We start from the raw sequence: 23,226 nt of genomic DNA on the forward strand, positions 1-23,226 counted from the left end.
ATATATTCTCCAATTGCATCTTCATAACTATTACTTCAGTTGATGTTAATAATGGGCTTTTCTAATATTTTGCGACAATCTATAAATTTTGGTTGAAGACTCGAGTTTCAGTAGTTTCCGTCCGAAATAATATTCCAGCTGTGCTATACTGTTCATGGCATCATTAAGGTGTTAATAATATGTACCACATTAATTATATACATATTTTCTGCTTTCCATCTTTATCCCAGTTCTCCGTAAATTACTCTCCGGCATACAAAAAAAAAAAAAAAGCATTCAAACTTGCATAATTACGGAAATAAATACTAACAGTGCAATATCGAATCTATAACAAAGCAGCGTATTAGACTTTATGGCGATGGAGATCACTTTTCCGTAAATATCTTCAATCTGTACTCGTCTAAATATAAATCTAACTTAATTCGTTCATCATATAGAAACATACGTTTGATAAAGATCAACGATATGTCCCCAATATTTCTTGATTCACATTAGAGATACGTATTGGTAATCATGAACTTCACTAGGGTTGCAGGTAACAAGTACAGTCCACTTCGGATTTTCACTCTGTACAGCCTTGCCACTGAAATGTGTGATTTCACTGTATCTGTTTTCAGATTACATTCTGTGATAAATATATTATTTTAAGATCGATCAAAGGAAGTCATGTCAGTAGTTCTTGTTCATGATATTGCTGCTGATGGTGCTAATATACATTTATAGGCCTTGGAAAGTATTGTGCAATCGATAATTCTACGAAGTGCTATTTTGTCTACCAGACGGATGCACTGTATTAAAACAGAAATTCCCATGTCAAGACGCAGAAGTTACCTGAAGACCACGGTGCATGGAACTTCACATTTGTGGCAAGTGACCTGCCAATAATTGCTGAATGTCGATTAGATATCATATCTATGTCAGTGTTTGTAAATTAACACATTTGTTCTTGACAACTTAGTGCCATCAAACAACTGAATAATTACCAAATGTAGATACATGTGTGTGCGTGTACTTTAGGGAATATAAATTTAAGTATGTTACTTTCTCATAGTATGCATATGAATTCATTATTATTATTTTTTTCTAACGTGCGAGGTTTCGCTGTCTGCATTTCTCTTCCTATGTCAAAAGCAAGTATTCCCCTCCGGCAAACCTTTCCAAACAACAGACCGGCAGATTGAACTTTTTCCTCATTTGCTTTTATTTTTTTAAAAACAATTTTTGTTTTATTCAGAGCGCATCATGGTAATCTACCACGAAGTGAAACTAAAAAATTTTTTTAACATTAAAAAAAATGTTTTGGACTGAAGTTTTTCTCTCGACTGGCCACAATCTGAAATACACCCTCTCACTAACAGCTCTTGCCCTCAGGATGCATCAATTTGTCGAAATTTCATGTATGTGTTTCAGAAAAAAAAGGGAGAAAGCGGGAAGGGAGTACTAGTATTTAAAAAAAAAAAATAATAAAAATATCAGAAGCTCTCGTACGAAACCTGTTGCTTGAACATGACGGTTTATGATTAGTTGTAAGCTATTGTTTGCTACTGATTTCGTTCCTGTAAGCAAATTTATTTTACTTCTTTCTAGCATGCAGGAAATATTTATATCTCACTCTGTTGTGTAGAGTATTTAGCGTGGAAATGTCGTGAATGTGGCTCATTTTCAGTCGTTTCATTTATATAACGTCTGTCACTCAACATGTCGACTGCAGCATAGTACCACAAAAAAAGCACACATTTCACTTCTTGTTTAAGAATATATAGTCGAAAGCACTCAGCAAAATCTAGGTATTTATGAGGTTAATATATCGTGAACTTGACTGCGATTAATGTATCCGATCGACAGGAGATGAACCCAGGAACATTCTTAATGAAAAATTCTTTGACCTTAAGAAATGTAAAAATCACTAGCAGCAGTAGTGTGACTTGAAATTGTAGGTGTGGAAATTGTTATATATATTGCGCCTTTTAAAAATAAAATGTTCCAGTATGTGCAAAGACTTTTTCATGATTAATACTTTCTACTGAAATTATCTGTATTTTAATTAATAAGTAGTATGGACGTAAAGAGTATGTGTGTTACCGTTAGACAAAGATAAAACAACAGTCTGCTACGTAGTGTTGTTCACAAGACGAGACGAGAAATAAGTTTGTATTGTCTTGTAAATTTTGTGGAAATAGTCTTCGTTTCTATCCTCGAAGGATACTGTCTTTTTTGATTCTCGAAAAGCTTTGGTTCACGGAAGAAGTGATGTAACAACGTTTAAACCATATTTATTATTAGAGTATATTGTGCAGTGAATTGCGTATCTTTTAACGTTGATAAAAGCTCCTTCCGTGTGTTTGTACAACTACTTGTCAATTTGTAACTTGTATATTTTGAATCTTGTGACAGTAAAACAATGTTTCAGTCCTAAGACTTAGGTGAGCTATCGTTGCACACGAGACTCGAATTTAAAAATACATTTCTCGTCTCGGAATCAATACTATTGCTGATTAATATTGTATGTTGCTCGAAAACTATTAATGAGAATTTACCGTCTAGCATTTCATCTTGTTGAGCTCAATATGTTTTGTTGACTGATATAGACTTACGTTTTATATCTGAGTAATATTGTAGTTAAATAGAAATTAAAATTTAAGAGAAAATGATAGTTGACTGTGTCTCATTAACCATTCTATGCACTGTTATCTTGGTAATATAATAATGAAGTCCTTAATAAAGATGCATTTTATTGCTTAGCTCTTAATTAATAAAAATTGCTTAGTTCTTGTATCTCAATTTTAAGTTTACAAATTATTATCAACGAACTTATAAAAGTTCGTTACTGAATTCTCTATGTCTGTTATTTGCGATTTTCTTTCAATTTTGAACCCGCCATTCGATAGAACGTCCAGGGCCGGATTTAGCATTTTGGCGCCCCTAGGCCCAATAATTTTTTCCGCCCCCTAGTCTGGTTAAAGTTACTTTCCTAAAAACCGTTATTTAAAAAAATATATCAGGCCTATATGTTAATTGCTTAAACACCACTCCACGATGCAATTTTATCATTGCAAGTTTTTTGAGGAATTTACTTGGTTCTGGGCTTAACAAAATACCGTTAATGTATTAACAAAAGATTGGTGAACTTTACCAACAATTATTTGTTCCAATGAACTTCAAAATCAGAATGCTTTATTAGCCTCAGTTTTTTTAATCAATTCAAAAAATATGTTAAGTTATGGCTAATTATTTTTATTTCTAGATATTTTTTTTAAAAAAATCTCTCGGCCGGACGCCCCCTGGGAGCTTGCGCTCATAGGCCCGGGCCTATTGGGAAATCCGGCCCTGAGAACATCAAAAACTATCTGAGAAAGTGATGGAATTTTTCGCGTTACTCTTACCGTTCCGGGCATACTGGCCAAAAAATAGTTCCGATTTCTGGAGATTGAAGGATCCATATCTCGGGGAAACCGTAAGTCATAGAGAGATCATATTGGTGTTGATCAATACCTAAGAGAATGGTGAACATTTTGGTACCAAATAGTAACCGGTGGTCACTGGACAACTGGCTACTTGGCAAACTGGCCACCGTTCCCCAGATATTGGCAAAAAAAAAAAAAAAAAAAAAAGTTCGAATTTCGGAGATTTGAGGAGACTTTTCTCGGGATCGTAAGTCATAGAGAGATTATATTTTGCGAATTTTTGCGAGAAACAGGAGGTGTGGATAAAATTATTTACTTTTACATGTAGGAACAATTAGGGATGCGCACGAGAGAAGATTTGAGACTGTCTCGACTCGAAAAATATATATATTTCTATTGGAAGAGCTGTGTCTCGACTCGAATTTTGTCAGGAAAATTCTGTCTCGACTCGACTCGAATTTTGTCAGGAAAATTCTGTCTCGACTCGACTCGAACGCATCCCTAGGAACAATCACAGGTAACCTTCCAGCTGCATCTCTCCATTCTTTTTAAGTTCGTTCTGGCAATGCTCTTGGAGCATTCTCAACTGCTTTTTTTCTCCGTTTTCTCGAAATGAGCTTTTACACTCACATTGTTTAGCTTAATAGTCTACTGATTAGCAAATGTCTGATCTTGGACTTTTTTTTCTCGTTAAGGCTAATAATATTGTAAAATTTATTTATGTATAACTTAACCTAACCACACCAAACTACACTAAAAATATTAAGTCGTCATATTATCTGCCTTTGGATGCGATGATGAAGTCTTGACACAAAGAATTGTGTACAAGTCTTGAAACACTAATAACCCCGTGAATCTAACATGGGAAACTAGTGATTAAGATTGTGAATACATGAAGACTAAGTGTTTCAAACGAGGACTGTTCCGATGTGTGATAGTTGGGGGTGTGAAATAAGTCTTTCAATAATACACACAAATCCTAGAACGATATGTATTAGTTGTAGAGCGCGAAATTTCTAGTCGCTATTGTACAGATATTTTAGTTGGACAATAGTTATTAGCCTTTAATTTGCCAAATGGTGATCGAATTCTTTGATTTGGCTACTGGAATAGGACCTGAATTTTCGTACCCTGCAGTAGCACAGTAAGTAAATTCATTAATCATCAAATTAAACAGTTATACTGTATACATTAGTGCACACTAAGAAAAATGTACCAAAGAGATTGATTGCGAAAGTTATTTTAAAGTGCATTAGATACGATATGTGTTATAAAATATTACCAGTTTTTATAAATTTTATATTTATTTGTTAGAAAGAATGTGCATTTATATAGATCATGAATTCATTCTTACTTTGAATAAGCAATTTATTTCATGAAGATTCCAATTTCGTAAACAATATTTTATTATTCTAGGAAAAGAGAAATGAGTTATGCATCCTTTTTCGTAAAAAGTTATGGAATGTGTAGCTGACTGTAGAAATCACGCCAAGCACATGACTTAAATTAAAAGTCATTTAATAAAGGATCATTGGGTCAAGAGATATGAGAATATATTTCCTACGATCATTTCAAATGGTCCGTGTTATCAAGTGTAGGAAATTATAAAAGCATTTTCTTTGTTAATGAAGGTGCTTTGGTTATCGCAATGGTCATCGAAAGCATAGATAAATTTGTGCATCTATATATTATGCTGCCTTAATATACATATTCTACTTTTCTCTGCGGATTAAGATATTTAATTTCGTACTAGCTTTCAGATTAAGGAAAAAAATATTTTACTGGACATACTAGCTTTTTTGTTATATATTGATGGCACATAATCCTTTGTTGCATAATGATGTCACATTTATTTAAGTAAATGAAAAGTAATAGTTGTAATTATACGCACGAGAAAATAATCCAGTGCAGTTGAGTTATTCATACTCAATTTAATAAATCAGTATTGATTCATGTGTTGTTGCTTGTTGATGTTGTTTTAGACAACGTGGTGGCACAGTGATGGAGCAAGGTGTCCCTAGTTTGATCCCAGGCTATGTGACCTTTTGATAAACATGATCGCGTCTATGAGTTTTCTCGGGCTTGTGTCGTTTTCTCCAACATTCGTATTCCAATTCTTCCATGATCATTCACTTTTCACTAATCATCTGTCTGCTTTACTCTAAGACAGTGATTTAGCTGGGAATAAATATTTACCCAACTTCTATAATTGGACATGGCTCAAAAGCCAATTTATTACTGACCTACAGAATATCTTAAGACAAATCTTTTCCGGTCCGTTCCGGTTCAACTTAATCAGAGTGTAAAAGGAATAATTGCAGGACTTTAAATCACTTTTATGTTTGTTATGGCATAGGCTAAAATGATGAAAACTGAAGGAAGTTAATGACATGCGTAGTAAAGTGAGGTCAAGCACTCATGAGGTCGGTGAGAGTAAGCACATGACTGACTTGTAGGGTTGCCACATTTTAATAAGCCTACAACGGCACACACTTATAAAACATGTAAGGGTCGTCGGTTCCTCAAGCTCAAATTTGTACGTGGAACATTTTATTAAGAATGATAGAAAGAAATGCATATATTTATGAATACAAAAACACACGAAATAGGAAACTCTTAGAGTTATTAGAAAGCAGTTGACAAGAGTTATTAGAAATCAGTTGACAAGAAGTTACGAACCATTTAACCGGTTAAAGAATATCATTGGCTCTGATTCCACCGCTCCCAAACGAAAAACTGTAGTGATAAAACCGTAACCCGATAGTCGTAGGTACAAATCGTGGGTCGAAATAAATGCTCACATTTTGAAGATTTTTTCTCACATATTTTGTTTTCTAGAAAATTTGGTGTCCCATTATGTAATGCACTCCTCTTAGAGGTAATTCAGGACACTGAAAATATTCTTAAATTAGATGATTCACCTAGTTCGTGACATGTGAATCCAAACTGAAAGAAATGTGAACTAGATTGCGAAAAACACATCGCAGTATGCGTTCTTCCGAAGATGAGGAACTGTGGAGTTAGTGGTTCCCTAATACTTCAACTTCTCCCTGACCCATTACTTGTTCACTACTGCCAAGGATTAATTTTTGCGTGCGTTAGACTCAGCGTATCTGGAAATTCTGTTTGGAGCATGTTTCAATTCCATTCTGATTTCTACCTGGACGATCAAGCATTTTATGAAATAAAATTACCCTAACTCTTCACAAGGAATTCAAAACCATTCTCGTTGTATTTGTGAGGAATCCGAATCCGGTCGCACCCATTACAGATCACGGAAATATGCGTTTTTGGATAGCGTATGTGTGACACCGATATTGTCCTCCACCGTATACCATTCTATTGTTCCTCGTGTTCCAAATAACGCGTGTTGCAGTTTATATTTTCTAAGCTTTTGGACGCCCCTACCGCTGAAACTGCACTTTACCCCCGCCCCCAGGTTCGTATAAACTTTTTTCTTAAATTTGATTTTGATGTGAGAAATCCTCTGTTACAGTTTGACGGTATAGTTCAATAACACCTTGTAATACATTTTTTTTTAACTTGAGACAACTTTGTATCTTCTAAACTAATAGAGAAAACAACTTAAAATTTTGTACGAAGTAAATATCAACAAGAAGAAATCTGTTTACATACTCTACAGTATCAACAGGTGAACAATATTGCCAATCCAATATAAAGCTTTTTTTTTTTTAAATAGTAATGCGTAATATTATTAGATATTTAAAATCTCTATGTTAAAAACTTACAATATATTTATTATTCCGTGTTGCAAACTAAGGACGCTACATTACCACGAACATCCAAAATTTGGAAGTCTTTTACTACACTAACAACACAACTGAGATTGAAGTTGCAGTCCGCATCCAACCAAAGTGTTGTTTTGCTGGATATGGGTGGTTTGCAATGGACGAACAAATCATTTTGCCGTTTACATCCTTTCCAAATCTCCTACCTTTCAAATATTGACAAAGTTGACAACACTGCTCAAAATGACCTATTTGTGGAAAACATTTAAGATAATCATTGTTGCCTTTGCTTGTATAACATTACAGCAATAGCTTGTAGTATTTGTTAGGAATGCTTATGATATCTCTGGAACGGTTTGAGATATCAAAGTGCTATAAATGGCAAAGTGATTTGTTTATCCATTCCAAATAATACAAATATTTAGATATGACTAGCTGAACCTGCGCTCTCTACACAGCGCATCATTCGCATATGAGCATAAATCTCCTTCTCATTCCTCACAACATATGTACATGTCCCTTTACAGACACAAGTGAAAGACGTCGTGATTTAAAAAAAAAAAAAAATCGGCAAGGGGTATCATAAAGGGGAGATTTTTTCGATTATTTTTTCTCAATATCTCGCACCGTTTGCAAGATTTGAGCCTACTTCCGGTTGAAGTTTCTAATTCATGTATGACCAGTGTTTTCTTTCTTCTTGCATGCAGTACGTAATAAGCAAATACATTACATATACAATTAATTATAATGTCAGTTATATATGATGTTCATTGGGCAAAACACTCAAAAATAAAGATTTACCTTAAGACTCGAGAAATGGTTATCCTTCCTTTTTCACTATTATTTGGCCATGGAACAAACGCCTGAGACATATACAACCCCAATATACAACATTGTGGTGTTGGAATGTATAACGCATAGGATATGATGGTTTAGTTTTTTTTTTTTTTAATTTCAACGCTTCCAACGTACTCTAAAGAAATGTAATAAAGAAATAATGGCCATGTTTTTTTTTTTAAATATTCAATTAGAACTGGACAATCTACGCAAAATTTCCAATCGATCAGTGAAAACGTCATCTTTCTTGAGCCTGTAGTTTCTGAGATCTCATTGTCGAAAAGATTGGCCACAAACATATAAACACAGTTTAAAAGAACTCGGAAGACGGAAGCACAACTCACATGCATTGATTTTAGAGAAGGCTTATTAAAATATAAAGGCTTAAAACAATAATTTTATATCATAAACTTTATGAAAAAGATATAGTTAACTAATTTAGAATATTTAAAGTAGAAATACTTAAAATGTTTGTCTCTGTTAAACGTGAAATCACACATAACCGTAAATGAAAGATTTGAAAGCTAAAGTTATAGGTTGGAGCTCAGGTGCTTTTAATTGCTATTGTAGCATTTTAATAGATAGATACTTATCTAAACATTTTTTTTTTTTCGAAATAAAGGGGGCACAATGGCTCCATGGCTTACCTCTGGTGTTTAGTTCATTAGTTCGATTCTCGGTCAAGTAAGTTTGTGGTGGACATAATCATTCCGTGATTTTTCTCGAGGTACTGCCGTTTTGCCCCAAATTCTCATTCCAGCTATTCTTCCATCATCATTCAAAAAATGAAATGAAATCTTTGAGTTTTACGTCCCGCGGTTATGCCTGTTAGGCTAAAGGAAACTGTGATGATGAGTAATGAATGAACCCATCATCATTCATTAGCCTTCATTATCCATCATCTTTAGCCTAAAGGGCATAATCGAGGGACACTAGACTGATATATATATTTTTTATAACAAAGACTTTACAAAAAATATACATTTTCAATCCCCTTTCAACTTCGTTTCTATTTGTTCAAAATATGTCATATCACACTCAGTCTTGGTCTTGGTCTTGCTTGCAAGGGTCTTGCAAGTCTTGCTTTTAAGAAATCTTATACTTTTCATAAGTAAAGTTTACTCTGGATATAAGGGATAATAAATTCTACAATGCACCAATAGTAACGGAAATACAATGTATGTTTCTAATGTAATATAGTTTACTTTCGTGTATGTATGATGATAGTGTACAACATAAGCGATTACCTTTATTTTTTTCCAATGGGTGCACACGCTTCACTACTTATAAGATAGATCACAACGGTTTTTTTTTTTTTTTTTTAAGATCCAATGCTTCACTGAGTCCCAAACTGGTGAGGCTACCCCTGAGACGCATGAAAGAAAATCAAGACGGCACAGATTTCTGAAATACTATGAATTGCAAAATTATTTTTACACCCTAAAGGCGTCAGATGTCAGATTTTTTATCTTTTCAATCACGATTAGCTAGTTTATCTTTATATTGAACAAACTTCCAATTAAATATTGAGATTTTGTTTTACTGATTCCAATATGTACTCTTTGGGGCAGAAACATGGACATTACGCAAAAGTGAAGAAAAAAATGCAGCTTTCGAAATATGGGCATTGAGGAAAAGGAGAGAATTAGCTGTGTTGAACGGAAAACGAATGATAAGATGTTAGAAATAGTAGCAGTAGGGGAAAAAAAGAATAATTTTAGATAATGATAAAAACAGGAAGAGAAACTGTTTGGGATTAGTGTTGTCAATGGCTCGAGCGGCTCGGCTCACGGCTGAGTCACCACCGAGCCGAGCCGATGGCCATCGCAAACAAGCCGGCTCGAGTCGATGACTCAGATGAACCGAGCCGAGCCGACTTGGTTGAGCGCAGCATCATCCTGATTAAACAACAAAGAAAAAATACAAGTTCGCCTAGAAATATTTTTTCAGTTATTGATAAATAGATGGTAGTAATAAAACTAAACAAGTCTAGATAAATACAAAGGATTCCTTTAAAAAATACATAGATGCTGTTACACGGCCTTAACAGTAATAGTTGTAGGCGTACTCGATCTTTTACATATTTGTATTATTATTTCATTAGTTTTTTGAATTATATTTACAAGAGATCCAGCTAGTGCCCACTGATTTAAGAGATTAATTAACAAATCGGTTACTACAAACTCAAATATAAAACATTTTGTTAGTTTTCACGTAATCCAACTTCGAAAATTGGACTTTTGTTTTAACATTTCGTAGCAAGTAGTTGGCAAATTTAATCTAGTGTTGTCAACAACTCGAGCGCAGTAACCATCAAACCGAGAACTAAGGCGAGCCAACAGCTCACCCAACTGAGCCTGCTCGAGTCCTCTGCTCAGTTGGGCCGAACCGAGCCGAGCCAATGACTCACCTGAACCGAACCGAATCGAGCTGAGCCGGTTGACATCACTATTTGGGATACTGGCTGAGGAAGGACTGTCTTATGAGTGACATGCTAGAGGTTATGGTGGAAGGAAAGAGAGGAAGGGAGCGAAGGAGACTAGTTGAAGAAAGGTATTAAAACAGAAAATTGCTACCGGTACGTCGTCAAGACGAAGAGACTAGCTGAGGATCACCGTACATCGAAGCTTCTCATTTGCAGCAAGTAACCTGCCAGTAATGGCAGAATACCTATGATGATGATGATGGTGATGATGATGATATGTTTAGCAATATTGACCAAGAAAAAAGAGAAAAAATAAAATAATAATTATTATAATCAAATCTCTTAATATTTTAGAATAATTTGAGTGAAAACTGAAAACGACTCAACTGTCTATGTCTTTGTGTAAACTCAATTTATATAAATACTTTTGACCTATATTAAAAATACAAAATAACGGCATGAAACTCATGAAGTTATTTGAAATAACTGTACAAAATCAGTCTCACTTGTGAATATGGATTACTAGCCTCAATTACCCATTTCGTTGGGTTAATTTTTTTTAAAAAATAAGATGTTTCGTTAATCAGTCACTTTTTACTATTACTAAAGCGCTCTCTGATATTGATCATTATCGATGATTTTTTATTTCTCCCTCATCCTCCCCAAGTTGCGGAGTTGAATTTGAATTTAAAAGGTTTCAAAAGTGTCACTGTTCATCTCAGAGACCCCAAAAACTATGGATTCGGCACTAATATAGGTCGTTTTCAATAAATTTATATATCTCCTTCTCCCCATGTTGCAAGGCATGGTATCAGAAGTGTCACTGTTCATCTCAGTGACCTCGAAAACCATGGATTCAACATTAATAATGGTCATTTTCGATTTTATATATCCTCCCCTCCTTCCGCCCAGCTACAGGGCTGAATTTGGATTTAAACAGCATCCAAAGTGTCACTGTGTATCTCAGCGACCCCCAAACCTATAGATTCCACTTTAATATATGTCACTTTCGATCATTTTTAAATCTCTATCCTCTCCCCTCCCCTTTCCCTATGTTGCATCGACAATGTGGTACGACAGAAACCATCTCAGGTCCAAACCCCATCTATGTTAAAAATGTAATAGAAATCGGTCGGGTGGTTCAAGAGTTATCAAGTTTTATTTATTTTTGTACATATTTTCCTCCCCTCCCCCTCCTTTAAGTTCTACCGTCGAAGTGATACGATAAAAACCACCCCAAGTCCAAACCTTACCTATGTTGAAAATTTGATTGATATCGTTCGAATGGTTCAAGAGTGATGAAGACACAAAATCAGTCTTATTTTTTTTTCTTACATATATCTCCCCCTTCCCCCTCTCCTACGTTGCACCGTCAAAGTAAAATGATAAAGATGGTTCCAGGCCTGAACTTCATCTATGTTGAATATTTGATCGAGATCAGTCGGGTGTTTCAAGAGTTGTCGAGAGCAAGTCAAAATTATCTACACTTCATTCTTCAGTTTAATTACATGAAGCTAGGGTTATAATATGCACATCATTTTTCTACGTAATCTCCTTCATTATCAAGGCACTTGGCCCAACGGTCAATGAGCTTACGTATTCCTTCCAAATAAAAGGTTTTCAGTTGGTCGTGAAGCCACTTTTGTGCCGCATTTTTTACGTCTAAATCTGAGGCAAATCGGCGACCACGCAAAGCATCCTTGAGTGGCCCAAACAAGTGAAAGTCAGATGGAGCTAGGTCTGAGTTGTAGGGAGGGTGTTCCAATAACTCAAATTTCAGCTTGTTGATGGTTTCAATAGTGTGATGCTCCGTATGTGGTCGGGCATTGTCATGCAACAGCAAAACTTTCTTCTACAAAAAAAAAAAACGGTGTTTGTTGCGAATTGCCGGCTTCAGGTTCTTTTCCAACATTTCACTATAACTCTCACTGTTGATCGTTTTTCCTTTTCCATGAACTCTGCCATTATGAGCTCCTGTGAGTCCCAAAACGCAGTTAACATAACCTTTCCTGCGGATGGCTCAGTCTTGACTTTTTCTTCGTCGGAGATCCAGGGTGTTTTCACCGCATACTCTGGCGTTTTGATTCTGGCTCATAGTGATGAACCCATGTTTCATCGCCGGTGACTATTCTGCTTAAAAATGCATCACCGTCGTTGTTGAAGCGAGTGAGTAAGCGTTGACAATCCCTAACACGAGTGAGCTTGTGTTGTGCAGTAAGCTTTCTTGGTACCCACCGTGCACAGACTTTATGAAAACCGAGTTTGTCGTGGATGATTTGATGGGCAGAGCCTGCCATGACTGATGTTCAAAGCAGCTACTACATCATCGGTAGTAATTCACCTATTCGCCAGAACCATCTGTCGAGCTTGCTGAATGTTGTCATCTGTAGTGGAGGTTGATGGCCGTCCTGCTCCCTCTTCATGCGTTACACTTGTTCGACCACTTTTAAACTTCTCGAGCCACAGAAACACAGTTTTACGTAATAGTGCACTTCTCCCATATTGCGATGATAGTCTGTGATGAATGTCTGACCCTTTGACACCCTCCGACCAGAGGAATTGGATCACTGCTTGTTGTTCCTCTTTGGTGAAAACTTTTAATGGAGCAGCCATGATATATCTGCAACAGAAGGAAGAAAAATGGAGGAATTATACATACCCCTCTCCTCCTCCTCCTCTAGGTTCTACCATCAAAGTGAAACTGTAAAAAACTTTCCAGTCCCGAACCTCATGCATGTTAAAAATTTGATTGAGATCGGGTAGGGGTTCAAGAGTTATTTAGTCACAAACGTAGTCATTTTTATTTTTATTTATATTAATTTTTGTATATCTTCCCCTTTTCATTCTCCCCTACGTTGCTGCGTCAAAGTGAACTGACAAATAACATTTCAGGCTTGAATCTCATCTATGTGTAACAGTTGTTAATTCAGATTAAAGTAAACTTGCGGCCTATGTGTTACACAGTTTAAGCATAGACAAGTAAATACTACAATTAAATGATACAGAGACGTGGGGATAAATCTTTAGTAACTTCGAAGATAGCCAATTGTAGTGTTTAGAAAAGATTAAATTATTTGTAAAAATCAAACATGTAAAAAGAAAAAAAGTGATTTATTTTGTAGTAAATGAGAGCATTATGGATTGCTTTAGTGAACGAAGTTAGTACAACACAGTTTCAATTATAAACAATGATTTTATAGTGATAGATTACTAATTCTCCACTAATTGATCACTGTTTCGTTTAACAGGGTTTGTATATAAATTGAATTAGTTTGCTTTCCATATTGTTTGTACTTTGAAGGAGAAAGGGGGAAAGGAAAATGTGTCATTTGTTTTGAATTCATTCATACGTATTGTCTGTAAGAGTTGTGTTTATCATGTTATTTGTTATGTTTAAGGAAATCCACATAAGTCAACCACTTATTTGTATATTGTCATTTAAAAGGAAAAAGTTGTAGAAACATGAACTAAGTATAGTGAGAAATGAAGTATTAGTGATACCTTTTGTTTTTCGTTGAAGATACCGAATTAGTTGTTTTATATTCTACATAAACATATAGGCTTATGATATGGATTTTTTCGATACACGTACCGTTCTGCTTTGTCATATTTACTGTAGAGCTCTACTTAAAAAAATGAATCTGAAAGCAAGACAAAATTCGTAGTGTATAGTATGAAGGGAATTGACACAAATTACGTGTGCGATGTATAGTTCGTCGTCTGTTTCTTGCTTTTTACCGTTCTTATCGAGAAACTAAAATCCTGTATCAAATGGTTCCCTTTATATGACATAACGACCTTCAGGTAATTGTCAGTGTCGAGTAGTAGTGGGTGGGTACAAATTCGGAGAAAAGTAAGTTCCATCCTACTCACGTATACTTGATTATCGCAGGTAGGAAGCACACCTGTGTTTCCAAAATGGTAAAAGCAGCTTTCATTGCACGAACAAATGAAGTGTGTAATACTGTGTACATTTCTTTATGAATGAACCAATTCGTTGTGTAAACAAATCACGTTTAATGGACGTGTTGCCGTCAATACTTCTGTCATGAGTGTCAAGTAGGCTAAATTACCTTGCTGTTTAGAAGGTTCCATTTGGAAGAGTTACACTGCTTTGATCTCATTGTTTGCAAAAGTATTATGTACTCTGTAGTAAGTATATTTTTTAAAAATTCAAAAGGTAGAATTTTTCTTAGGATTGTATATCAGTTATTGCGAATGTTTAGAATTACATGCGAATAATGTTGAAGGTAGGTAGAAAAAAATCCTTATAAAACCTATGTGAAGATGGTAATGCACCAATTTCAAACCAACGACTTTCGAATGGGAAACAAAAATGCTAACCATTTACCTATGCCCTCTCGGTTATTTACATATAATAAAATCATTGGCGGCATTGTTTGAACAAAGCTCATCCCTGTTAGCAAACTAATCCGAGTTTATCCGAGATAAATTGGTTATGTTATTGTAAGATCATATTTATTTATTAGAAGTACTTCACCATTAAACTTCTCGTTTTGGATTTTTCTGAGAGAAATGTATTATTACATCGTGTAGTACGAGATATCAAATTACCTCAGTCCAGAAGGTTTTGAACTCATCTACCCAGGCCGATATTTAGTTAGATGATTTGTGCCATTACACTGGTACCAGTTTTCTGACATTCGGAGTCAGTTTACTAAAGCTTAATGCAGCGTTTCTCAAAGTGTGTTCCGGGAAACCCAGGGGTTCCGTCAAAAGTTCCTGGGGGTCCATATAAACCTACCTCGAGGAAGCGAATAAAAAAATTCGCAAGTCTCATCTCATCTACAAGTTGGTTTGAATTTTGGGTCTTTCGGATTTTTTTAAAGTTTGAACCAGAATAATTTTAAAAATATATAATTTTTTGGAAAAATCGAAAATTACAAAAGTCCCTTCCCGACACTTCTTTAGAACCATAACGAAAAAGGTTTCGAAATTCGAAAAAACTAAAAAAAAAATTGTGGGAGGGTTTTCCCCTTTTTCGAGTGGGAAATTTCAACTTCTTGGACTTTTTCCGATGTACAAACCAATATTAAGGAAGCAAATATAAAAGCAGAAGTCTCTATCCGTATCTAGAAGTGGATTGGAATTTACTTATTATCGTCAAAAGATTGGTATTACTATTATAAATTGTCAAATAATTTAATACTATTTTCGTGGGTTTCGGCATTTTAGTTTGGACGTGAAAGGGTTCCATGAATGAAAAAGTTTGAGAAACATTGGCTTAATGCAAGAAGCTCCCTAATTGTTGCATATTTTGTGTTGTCGAAAACTGTACATAATGAATATGGAACTTAAAATTACCTCTTCAAACGTGAACTTCCTAATTTTGTATTAGATTTAATTTCCATCCAATTTCTTCATATTGATATAATGCGCTGTATTTATATTATTATAAATTTGAAGTCACTAACCGATCATAGTGGCAGGCAGTGACAGGTCATTGCTTGGAAGACCAAGCTGTTTAATGAATATTGCAAAGTTTTCTTCTTTATTTGAGCTGATAACAGGTGTTTGGGATTCGGTTTTATTATATGAAGTGCCAGCGTAACAAATATACAGAGATAACTTGAAGAACGTTTAGTTTGTTATAGTTAAATCTTCAGAGAGTTAGATTGGTGTTGGCTACGCTCATTTAATTTGGTAACGCTCGGTTGGAGAGAAGCTTCTTTTTAGCTTTCAATAGAGGAACTGGACCTTACCGTAATGTCAAATAACTTGGAAGCTAAAGGGATTTGTTTAAACATCACAGGATGAGCTTTTGATTTGTGTTGTATTCCGTGAGAATTTTACATTAATATTGCTCTAAATGATTCCTTTTTTTAAGTTTAAAGGTGAATCGGTATATTGTTTGATATAGTGTATTTTGCATGTTCAGATCGTGTCATTTCCCTGACGTAAAGAAGTTTCAGAAAAAGCTGCTGATCCTGATTACAGATTCCCGAAAACTCGTTATTAGCCTTATGATTTCTTAGAAAATAAACTATGAACAAGTCACAACAAATCTTAAACTATGTCTTACCAGCCAATGACGGCGATAACTACCCGCAGACTCCACGATTTGGGGGACACCCTCAAGTTATGAAACAGTTCGGATAAGGTTTTTTTTTTTTTTTTTTTTTCTAGTTCTGCTGAATGGATGGAGGGTCCGAAGCTAGTTTCGCCACCACTATTTCCAGCTGTGGTATAGTTTCAGCATTGTTATAATACTAAAAGTGTAACAAAATTAGGGACACGGTCGCTCAGTGGTTGAGCACTCACTTCTGGTGTGTGTTATACGACATTCTATTCGTGGATTCTCATGAGATTTTTTAGTTTCTTCCCATATTCTCATTCCACTATTAACCATCTTTTACCTTTAGCGTACAAGCCATAATCGTGGGACGTAAAACATTTTATGTAGTACCACAGTAATATGTAGTTTCATAACTAGCACTTCGTTCAGTTTATTATTTTGTTTACAGATTATTGTATAATTTTAATAGTCATGCTGTATGTGTAATAATAACATATAAATTGAAAAGCAGGCAAGGGATTTAGTACAAAACATTACAATGTTACAAAGAAAAAAAGTAACTGCTCCATAACTCAGGATCACTCCTTATGAAATTTCATACTATTTTAGAGCTGAGATTGTTTAATATAGGAGTAAGTAAACATTAGTTCTCGTTGCTGATAAGTAATCGATTGACCTAATTGGTAATAAAAGTCGAGATTAATGTTCTCTATCCCCCCCTCCCAAAATAGTAATGTTAGAGGAGACAGGAGTTGGTTGCGACGAAATGAACTTTCTTTGATATCAAATTTTATCCAATTTAACGTTCTTAAAAGTATCAATATGATATAAAGTTCAGTTGTGGTATTTTCAATGAAAAATATCCACCTTTCAAAAAAAAAAAATGAAAAAAGAAAAAGAAAGAAAAGAAAAAACGAGCGGAACCTGTGCTCTTAAAACTCGTATTCATCATACCCCTGTGTCAGGGCAAGATTATGTCTTGTATTTTCACTGTTCCTTTTATTACCATATCCAACTTTCATAGACTCCTTCAGACTAAAGGTCGGATCGGTGGTATATTCATGTCCAAAATGATTGTCGCATATCTATAACTGTCTTCTTGTAAGAATATAATTTGATAATGTTTTGCAGGGTACTTTGATACTGATACTATGCGTATAATCGGAAAATGTGTATTTGTGGTAAATTTCATAGGAAAGTAATTATAAATACGAAAATTAGAATGAGTAAACAAAATGTTGTTAAATGGACAAGAAAGTTTTATTGTTCTTACTTACTGCCATTTTGACATGAAATTTGCCACATACATTGTCTTTGCGATTATACACACACTAACATTATGAGAAATACCGGGCGAATTCGTTATCAAATTATATTCCTACATCAACATATTTTTAGACATGCGACAATAATTTTGGACATGAGTGTACGTAAAACTCAACAATAAACAAGTAAGGTTCTTGAACTGTAGTAGACTTTCAGACTATACGAATTCAATACTTAAACTTGAAGTAGTAGGTCTTGGTTGCAATAGAGGGATAAAATCAAAGATAGACCCAATGAATCCATGTTAAAAACCCATTAATTTCCATCTCTTACTATTTGCTCTTGCTGCTATGTGGAGATTAATATTGAAACAGCAAGTGCTAATTATGTCTTATCACTTTCGGTTGCAACAAAGGAATAATATCAAGAGTGAAACATATAACTGCTTATCGCTAACTATTTCCATATTACCCATTATGCGGTCAGTGTTGTAACCGCATAATGGTGCATATAGGTGTCGAAAGGTGTATATAGGAAGAGTCGGATTTAGGTTTGGTGGGGCCCTAAGCTATTACAGGTAATGGGGCCCTTTATGTAGTCATATTTTAGGAAGCAGGCTTGCAGGATTCCCCCCCCCCCCATTATTTGCATCCTAGAAGAATACACTACATGATGCATTGTTGCTATATATAGATCGTTACAATAGTATTTTATTTATTGTTTATCTTATATTTTGGAAATATATGTCCAGTTTTTTCGTTTAATTTTTTGGAACCCCCAGGAGAGCGGGGCCCTAAGCTATAGCTTGTTTAGCTTATACGTAAATCTGGCACTGCATATAGGTTATATACTGTATGTATATAATTTTAACTCATTGCGACTGCGAACAGCATTGGTTGTTGTTTGTTTTCTTATTCTCGCAGAGAACCTAATCTTGTAGTAAGAGAACAAGAACACAATATTTCGTCTGAAGATACTGTGGAGACCATGGAATAGAGAGTAGACTGCGTGGAGCCTACCATGAAATGAGGTGGTGTGATCCATTCAGCGTTGGAAATTGTTTCGTACAACACGTTACTATCCAGTTCTTTGCAATCATTATACGAAAGTGGCCGCTGGCATTTATTTAGCCAGGTGCGACTGTAAAACCTAATTTCTGTTTTTAAATAGATCAGATACTTGAAGTGTATTTTAAAAAAGAAGTAAACGAAAATATAGGTAACTGATATGATTTAGCAAATTAAATTTCGCAACAACTTTACCATCACATCAGCTTGTGAGGCTGTTTCTTGTAGTTTCACGTCCGATATTTGTGTTCTGTGTAAAATAAAGATTATGTAGGAACTTCAAATTCTTGTTATAAGCTATTGTGTAAAAGTTACGTAATAAAACTAGAACTATTAAAACAAATATTAACTTTCCGTGGTATGATGGAGAATATCGTGTCCACGGATTTTCTCGTGGTTCTACTGTTTTCTCGTAATTTTCAGTCCACAAATTCTTCATAATAGTTCCTCTCAAAATAAACGTCCATCTCAGTCTAAAAGGCATAATTGTGGTTCTACGTTTCATGCTACATTTTCATTCCACGATTTCTTCATAATAATAAACTTTAATTACAAGGCATAATTATCGGACGTTAAGTTAAAGACTTGATGTAATTTTGGTGGTGTGTGGCCGGTGTGGCAAAATGAGTAACACTCGGTTTTGATTCGAAAACTGGGTCGATTCGCGGTAGGAGTGCGTATAAATCATGAAATTGATTTCATAATCGTGTTTGTTTCCTCATCAGAAGAGTTAAATGAATGTTTTTATTTTTCCTGAAGGAGCAGCTAAGATACTCTGTTGAAATGATATATGCTTGATGTAAATAATCATGATTAAATTACCATGAAATACCAGTTTGAGATGCTGATGCCCACAAAGCGACAATATTTAGATCTGCTTTACTTTCAAGGGAAGTTCGAAACTTTCTGTAATCCAATATATAGGGTAACGTTTTCTTGGTACTTTTGGCTACTTGTATTATACAGGCGGGGGTACAGTGGCATAATGCAGGTGTGAGAGACCTCTGATTCAATCCCCAACCATGCAAGTTAGTTGTAGACAATATCGTGTCCGTGGGTTTTCTCTGAGTTCCTTCCGTTTCCTCTCACATTTTCATTCCACCATTTTTCATAATCATTCACTTTCATTGATCATCCGTCTCCTTTAGCCTAATTCCGGGATTGAATTTCTATTATACAGGCTGTGTGTAACTTGCCATTAAGAAATCCAGACTTGTAAAGAAATCTAATGTTAGTCGTAAATATATTTCATGTTCTGTACCTTCCCTTGGGAAATAATTACTAAGATATAATGTAAAATGAATTATGCTTCTTCGAGAATATTTCCAAGACTACATGTTAAACTGAAGATAGAAAGTGTTACAGTAACAATTTAACCCCATTGTGCACCTCGCTCTCTCTCGTTACGTTAATTCAACGATTATTGTATCATTCACTTGCATTTAATACCTTCCCCGCTAACCTTCAGGGAATAGTCGTAAGACAGTGTGTACAGCTTAGAAATTAATGAAGATTTCCTGGTATAATCATGTTGTACTACTCAGTTGTTAACTTGACCTAAACTATCGTCACTATTTCGTAGTCTTGTGAAATTGCCAGAAGACTATCTTTTCCAAATTTTAATCACGATTCTTTTGATGAAAATAAAATGACGATTTCGCTTCGTTTCTGTTGTACACTGTATTTAGTAGTTGTGTATATCAGCTTCACATGGTGTAAAACAGTGGAAGTAATAATGACATATGCCAAAGGTTAATGCATTTAGTTTCCAGTATAAATAGGCCCACGAATATCCAACTGGTTTATATTAAATATATCCATCTGCTCACGTTGTTTTGTTTTCGATTCCAAATTAAACTCTAGGTCTGTCATACGCAGCCTTGGCGCTGGAAAAGCTCTATATTCAAAAGGAAAGAAGCGAATAACAGAATATTTGTGTATAGATACGAAAATTATTCGGTACGTTCCCACCCGTATTTCTCTCAAAGCTTGGCTCCTTGCCCTTTGTTGGTTTCACTCGTCACGGCGCGGACTGTTCGTGTCCGAAGCTAAGCCAGAAGCAAGCATGTGTATATGTGTGATTGAGAGCGGGGGAAACGACGCTAGTTCTCTCGTAGTCAGGATGAAGTCGCTGTAATGCATTGATGGTAACTTGTGTTGTTATAAGAGTTTTGTGCTGTGTGTTGAGTCTTAAATTTTGACAATGTTATCGTTCGAAATCGCAAACAAAAGCTATATACTTACTATATCATAGAGAAAAAGAATGCTTTGTTGTTGACGCGATATAAATCAGCGGGGGGAAAGGGTGCAGGTGCATGAACGACAGGACATACCACCAGGTGGCTCTGGAAATACATGTTTGTAGCCGAAAGTTGTCTATTTTACTTTAGTGTTTCAGTGTTCGGTTAGTGTGTGTGCATGTTGAGTGCGCAAATTCCTTTCCATAGTGTTATCTTCATAGAAAAAACAGAGACGCTTATTAATGGTACTATCTGGCAACATTGACAGTGTTGCCATTCCTGCATTTGAGAACCTGTTGCGAAAGCGTGACTATACACCCTGGACACTTGCTGACCAGCAACATTTTTGTTGACATTAGTTGGACACTCCAGACAGCCTGGCGACATGAGTTCACTTTCTTGCGAGCTCCTGTTAGAAGCGAGATGATGCGCGCAAATGAGTTTGGGGCTGGTGCTTCTAACTGTAACAGTGTTGTCCGTCCCCGTGCGTCTTCGACCCCCGAATATATTCTTCCTGACACAGCAACTACTTGTAACAATGCAGCAATGAGAGGGAGTATGAATAATTATACATCGCCACATGAAGCTTCTCAGTTTTGGAGCTACTGCAGTGGACGAGAGAGCGGGGTAAGTTTGTTTTCTTCATTTTTATTTTTATTTATTTCTGTTAACATCACTGAGCTTTGTAGTTCAGTGTTCGGAGAATTACCTCGGAGGCGGAAAGTTCTAGGTTCAATTCTAGGTTGTGGTAACTGTTGAATGAAGTGTATCAGTAGATTTTCCCGTTTTTCCTTTCTCTTAGCACTTCAGTTCGTTCATCTGGATTTAACATTCTTCTCAACGTTTAAAGATCATCAGTTCTTCCCAGTTGTCATGAGATGACGTACAGTTTAACATAGGTTGTATGTCTGGGCCAGCATGATACAGATGAAAATGCTTATTTTTGGGTGGGCCAAAGTTCACCACTTCGTCCCTGCTCGGGAGCGGAGACATTCCGAGTTAGAACTAACTGCAAGAAAGTGATAAAAACAATTTTACACCGGAAGTAATCAACAAATGACATTTGGAAGAAATTTATAAGTACAATCCCAGTATTCAGTGAACTAACAAGTTTTCGTGAAATGTCAGTTTATAGGATTCCCACATGACTTCTCAGGTTGAAGAAATAAAGCTAATTAAAACTAGTTATCGAGGCGGCAAAAAATAGTTCCGATTTTGGGAATTTAAGGATTGTTATCTCGGAAACAATAAGTCATACAGAGATCATATTGCCGTTGATCAATACCTAAGAGGATAGTGAACATTTGGTGCCAAATAGTAACCGGTAGCCCCTGGCCACCGTTCCCTACATATTTTCCAAAAAGTTCGAATTTCGGGAGATTTAAGGAGCATTATTTCGGGAACACTAAATCATAGATGATGTTTTGCGAGATATATATAGGCATACTGTTACATTGCAGGAAGAATCACAGTTATCCTTCCCGCTCCATCTGTGCATTCTTTGTAAGTTCGTTCTAGCAATGCCCTTGGAGCATTCTCAACTGGTTTATTTTAAAAATAATTTTTGTAAGAAAAGAAAGCACAACAAAATACATAGAGATACGTGATACGAGATAGACTGCATTGGTTAATTACTTTAACTTATATTACAGTATCACATCGTAGACATTTATTGATCGAGAGTAAATTGTTATACTAATAGAGTATTAGATAATTTCTACGTCCTGTCTTTTTTAAGACTATGAGTTAGGTTGTTATAGTATTTTAGCTATACTTTAACTATCTCAACACCTTTTCATTAAAAAAAATGGCTGTTATGCAGTATTAAGTATCTCTGATTATTATAGCCCTTGCAATAATAATAATAATAATAATAATAATATAATAATAATAATAATAATAATAATAACAATAAATGTTTGTATCCTTTACTGACATAACTTCAGTGTTCGAAGTGGGGAAAAAAGCAGAGGTGGTATGTTTTATTATGATTTTGACACAACATACCGGCTATTTAAATGTTGTCTTGATCACTGAAAAAACAGATATGGTATGTCCTCATTACTGAAAAACCAGAGGCGGTATGGCATACCACCGCATACCGTCTTACTTCGACCACTGCATAACTTTTTAATGTATATATTTGGAAATTGTTATATGTAATATTTAATCATTTATATATAATCTTCCTGGAGTTATAA

General features: G+C 35.3%; 1 protein-coding gene across 18 annotated transcripts in view; it reads left to right on the forward strand.

Moving 5' to 3' along the window:
- The window catches only part of da (transcription factor daughterless), a 616,942-nt gene that overhangs the window by 411,702 nt on the left and 182,014 nt on the right, over window positions 1-23,226 (forward strand). For 2 of the 18 annotated variants that reach the window (XM_081735780.1, XM_081735785.1), the window contains exon 1: window positions 20,868-21,652. The exons of 15 other annotated variants lie outside the window; for them this stretch is intronic. In XM_081735780.1, coding sequence (XP_081591906.1) covers window positions 21,449-21,652 — 204 coding nt within the window. In that variant the 5' untranslated portion in view covers window positions 20,868-21,448. Of the gene's footprint in view, window positions 1-20,867; window positions 21,653-23,226 lie in introns of those variants that run through there. One more of the 18 variants, XM_081735784.1, reaches the window with a different exon arrangement.

Source organism: Thermobia domestica, chromosome 13, assembly GCF_964235325.1.
Source record: "Thermobia domestica chromosome 13, izTheDome1.hap1.1, whole genome shotgun sequence".
Lineage (NCBI taxonomy): Eukaryota > Metazoa > Arthropoda > Insecta > Zygentoma > Lepismatidae > Thermobia > Thermobia domestica.